This window comes from Nicrophorus vespilloides, unplaced genomic scaffold (genome assembly GCF_001412225.1).
Source record: "Nicrophorus vespilloides isolate i.1.1-1 unplaced genomic scaffold, Nicve_v1.0, whole genome shotgun sequence".
NCBI classification, from domain to species: Eukaryota; Metazoa; Arthropoda; class Insecta; order Coleoptera; family Silphidae; genus Nicrophorus; species Nicrophorus vespilloides.
This window is the reverse complement of record NW_017097798.1, coordinates 26,080-31,371: the sequence shown is the minus strand read 5'-3', so window position 1 is coordinate 31,371 and position 5,292 is coordinate 26,080. Positions and strand designations below refer to the sequence as shown.

Sequence of the window (5,292 nt, the reverse complement as noted above, 5' to 3'; positions counted from 1 at the left end):
ATAAGGAAATCATACACCGACGCCATTCAAAAAGAGATAATTTAGTGAAGTTCAATAAGACACATCATATAGATATGTATACATCGAGTTTTAAATCTTATTTACTACATGATACTTGCAATGTAACTTGTTAAGTATTACGTATTTCATTGTATCTTTTACTACTATAACTTTATAGCTTGTTCTACAAAAACTTACAATTCTTATAGTATATAATAACTTCAACAATATGTTAATATTATATAATAATTGCTGTAATTTAGTTTAATTTGTGTGTGACTGTTACAAAAATATAATATTATATTCCAGGAATACCTGTAGTCCAACTTCAATCAGTCCGAGTTGTCAGGAAAATGAAAATAAATTCTAAACAATAAGTACACAAATTTACTTTATTAACATAAACTACCTATTATCCCTATATATTATATATACAGTCAAGCATCATTTTGTTTATTTTTTACGCCTCGATTAGTCTAGAAACCGCTAACCCGGACTATTCGAGTTATTAATCAAAAAAAAAATTGGCTTTTGCACATTTGTTATATTTACACAATGACATAAATTCATCAGTTTTGAGTTAAAATTATAGCCACTTAGATTTTATGTAATTAAATAATATGACGCATGTGGCTAGTACTAAGGCCTTCTTGTCTTAATTACTTTCCTGTAATAGGCGGCTGAGGATTTGGGCGTCCTCTTCCTGCTCGGATCCGTGAAATTAACATGATACAACCCGAATTTAACACTGAAATAACATGCAGATTTTTTTGTTTATACGCTTGGATCTAATTTAGTTTTTTTACGTGTATCCTTCGCGCCATTCCATATTGTCCATCAAGCTCCAAATTGTATAGGCTTTAACGTTACAGCCATCCAATGAAATCGAATTCAATATAGCTTTGAGATATTCCTGTAATTTAATATTACAATGCTCGATAGAAATAATTATAAATAAAATATACTCGATGATATTCGATACGATTGATATCGTTCATTTCTCCCAAATCCGCGAACCCGTTCTCAGTGATGAACACCAACGGATTTCCGTACTTCTCCTTGATCCAATTCAGCAGCTTCCTGATACCCCATGGGACCACTTTCAACCAGTGCAGAGCCGACGGTTTCCAATCCGGATCTTGCTCCATGAGAACACCCATGTCCTTTGTGTGACTGATGGTGGCGTTCAGCGGCAACTCTCGGTGGCTAACAAGCCACGTAGAGTAATGATTCAAGCCCAAGAAGTCGCTACTGCCTTTGATTAGATCGATTTCTTGCTGAGTGAACTTCGGTAGTCTCGACCTGGGAAAATTCTCCAAGTGGCTTAGCTTTGCAATGCGTTTCCTCATTATTTCCGGATAATCCCCCATCTCCGATAGAATAGGATTCACCCACCATCCGTACTGTAAACAAACATTATTAACTTATCCTTTGATTGTTCTCGAGTGGCGTTAAAGTACGTTCATTTCCATCAACCTTTCCGCCGCTTTCCTGTTAGGCCTACTCTCCGTCTTCGGCTCGCTCCAAATCGAATTAACCGTGATCCCGATTTTACCTAAAAGGAAAATCGTTAATCATTGCTATAAACATGCCATATATAAGGGGTGGTTAACAAATCGATCGAGATCGACCAGTCTATCATAAAGTAAATTTTGGTGGATAAAAATTAGATATTCTGTTCACAAAAGTTGGCCACCCCTGCCATATATTACCTTTTTGTTTTTTCTTGTAGACTCTTTTGTAGAGATGATAGGCTTTGGCATGGGCCAACAGGAGTGTCCTTCCGCAAAGGTAGTCCGCCGTTCCAGTGAGTTTTAGAGCCGGAGCGTCGTCGCCTTCCCCATAAGCTGATTCGCAAACATCGTTCGGTTCGTTGAAGGTGATCCACGTTTTGACGCGATCTCCGAAAGTCCTGAAAGCTACATCCGCGTAATCTTCGAAATACGTGGCCAATATTTCGTTGGGCCATCCACCAATGTCTTGTAGTTTTTGTGGTAAATCCCAATGATACAGCGTGACCATCGGCTCTATATTGTTGCGCAATAGTTCATCGATCAAACTGTTGTAATAGGCTATACCGGACGAAGAGATTATGTTAGTTTGGCCGAGCGGTAAGATCCTAGGCCATGACAAAGAGAACCTGTAGAAGTTAACGCCGAGGGCTTTGATCGCCGCCACGTCCTCTTGATATCGATGATACGAATCGCATGCCACATCTCCGTTTGTCCCATCCTTAACCCAGGAGGGATGTTTGTGGGTCAAACGATCCCAAATACTCTCACCCTTATCTGAATTAACATAAACTAAATATCAGGACGAGTGCGAAGCGCCATATTTAGTATGTATTACCGGTTTCGTTCCAACCACCTTCGATCTGATAGGAAGCCGTCGCCACGCCGAATTTGAAATCGGCCGGAAACTTTAAATCAGTCGTTACTTGGTGGGTTGAATGCAGATAGTATGATAAGCAGACGCATATTGCCCAGATGCGATCTGCGGCCATGCTTCCATTAATCGTCAAAATCGTCGAATCGTTTTCCACTTGTCGGACGGCTGACCGAACGTTCCTGGACGATATTTTGCGGCTGAGAATTTATATGCACGTATCGGATGACACCGAGGTGTAATTTACTGATACGGATGGCCGAAGGGAAGTTGTAACCTCTGCTACCAATACCACTGCTACTACTAACTAGTAGTAATAGCACTTCAGCTCGAATGTCCGCATAAACACCACTACACATGATGGAATATTTATGAGTCGGATTCAAGACAATGTTATGCTATATTGTGCGATGAATCTTTGGCCTTTGCTCCATATCACAACCAATCGTATCTATTTAAAGCTTGGATACACGGTTTTATTTTTGTCAATACATTGATTCATTTTTATAACTCCATTTCTCTTTTTCATTTTATATATTTTTTTTGCAGTCTTCTACCTGTTTATATAATATATTAACAATAACCTGAATTGTGGTATATATTTGTATAAAAATCAAAAGATCAAAGTTAAGTGTTTAAGACTGATGGATTGCATTCAATTTAATTTAATTCTAATTTTCAATATTGTATAAATGGAAAGTTAATTTATAAAAATATGTTTTTAAAAATATATTAAATATGAATTTCAAAAACATCAGTTCGTATAAAATAAACATTAGATATAAAAAATATCGAATTCATGAATGCAACAGAATACAAAAAAAATATTATGTTGCCAGATATTATTTTTTCAATAGCAAAAGAATTTCAAGTCTATTTATGTTGTCAAACGCGACAAATTGTTACGGACATTGATCAATAAATATCGTGAATATTAATTAATGAAACAAAATATTTTTTGTGAATTATATAGAAATACTTCTGTATAATTTTGAATTTCAATAAAGTTAAAAATTAAATTCATATAATTTTATATACAATAATTTGCAACATATTTAAGAGTTAACAAATAAATAAATTAATTTTAAGTTTTTAGGAAACTTTAAAGTTTCTGTCAGCATTCTTCAAATATTAAATGAAAAATTGCGTACAACCTTTGTTTTCAACTCTATATACCTGAATTATTTAATTAATAACAATAGAACGAGCGGTAGAACGAGCGGTTAAAATAAATTTATTCTACTCACTTTTTTGCAAATGAAACGAAAAATTATTTACGTAATTTTTCAGCGCATAACAGGTTTCCTCCGAACTTATTAATACCCAGGGACCTATAAAACTTTAAGATATTATATTCACAATTCGTCTGAAAGATTTCGTAGTCGATTACCGTTCAAAAGAAAAACGTTTCTAAAATAAAAATATTAAGATTACTTAAGTTAGTTATTCAATTATATTTATTAATAAATGAAGTGATGGACATACATGTACTTTTTTCACATATTACATAACTTTCATATATTTTGTTATAGTAAGTTCCATATGGCCAAATACTTTAAAAAATTACTTAGAGAAATACACGGTCTCAAGAAATTATTTGAAGAAATATTAAAAATATTTAAAAGAAACACGAACTATGTACAGGATTTTGACTTTTTGCATATTACGTAATGAGAACAACAGATTACAATTATAGGCCCATTTAGTGACATAACCATGCAAAATATTACATGACATATAATAGATTAACACTGAAGGACAACAATGCATAGCGCATAAGTAGAGTTGCTGCATGTGTAAGCAAAGGTATAAATTCGACTACTATTAATTTTATTGCACCAAAAATAGTATGAAACGTAATAATAAGTTAAATTTGTATTATATTTATTTGTAAATTTCATATATAACACAATTCCCAAAATAAATCTATATAAATGTACAAATACACAATAACAGTAAAGAAAAATAAACATCAACATGTTGCTTTCTTTCAGAACCCAAAAGTAGTAAAATTAATACGATTGCCATAACAAATTTCGTGTCGTACCTAACAAAGAGCCCTCAACAAGTTAAGGTAAAGAACGGTGATAGCTCCGAATCCCCCAGGGGGAGTCTTGGCAGCGGTATAATATATACATAAATAATATAGAGGAAACAAGAACTGAGCGGAAAACTGTACATATTTGGAGATGACACATAAAGAAGAAACAAGCTTGCAGAATAGTATAAATAGTAACGTGATTAAACATAAAAATAAATTCATCAACATAGATCAGGTAGAATATGAAAAGTACTTGCAAATCCTAAAAGAGAAACTAAAAAAAATTCATCGGCTATTGGGAAAATAAATGGATATCTCCCTGAGAAGTACAGGATGGCCATATACCATAGTATGCTTAGGTCAAGATTATGATTTGGGGATACACACCAAAGCCTTGGAAATGACCGATTCGGGATGTGAAGACTTTAATATCTGTAGTACATAAAACAATACAAACACAATTAAATGTAACTTCCAATAGTGATACTCATAGCCACCACACAATTAGGATGGAACAATACGAAACTATTATGCTCGATGAAAGTTTACTCGTGCCTGGCAATATAGAGTATAATAACATTTCAGAAGGAAAAGAAATAATATTATCAAATTTCAAAAAAAAAACTACATTATAAATTACTGAATAATACCTAATACATCATAAAGCAATACTAATACAACAATAGCTCACTTTCAATACCAGTTCCTAGGATTGCCGAAAGAACTGAAGTAACCAGTAAATAATAAAATGTATACAGTAATAGTTTTTTTTAAATAGCAAATATCATAAAACTATTTAAATCTACTATGTTCAATAATTTAAAACAATATTTTAATTCGAAAAAAAATTATAAAGAAAAATGTAA

At 33.4% G+C, this 5,292-nt stretch overlaps 1 protein-coding gene across 1 annotated transcript; it reads right to left on the bottom strand.

Annotated features, from left to right (window-relative positions):
• Window positions 1-413: 413 nt before the first annotated feature.
• LOC108561024 (myrosinase 1-like) lies at window positions 414-2,481 on the bottom strand (the record flags this gene model as incomplete). Its single annotated transcript, XM_017918788.1, is given in 6 exon segments — window positions 414-748; window positions 807-913; window positions 966-1,403; window positions 1,461-1,555; window positions 1,713-2,288; window positions 2,350-2,481. Coding segments are annotated over 6 exon segments (1,457 nt in total), but the record flags the coding sequence as incomplete, so codon positions are not given.
• Between the last annotated feature and the right edge of the window lie 2,811 nt (window positions 2,482-5,292).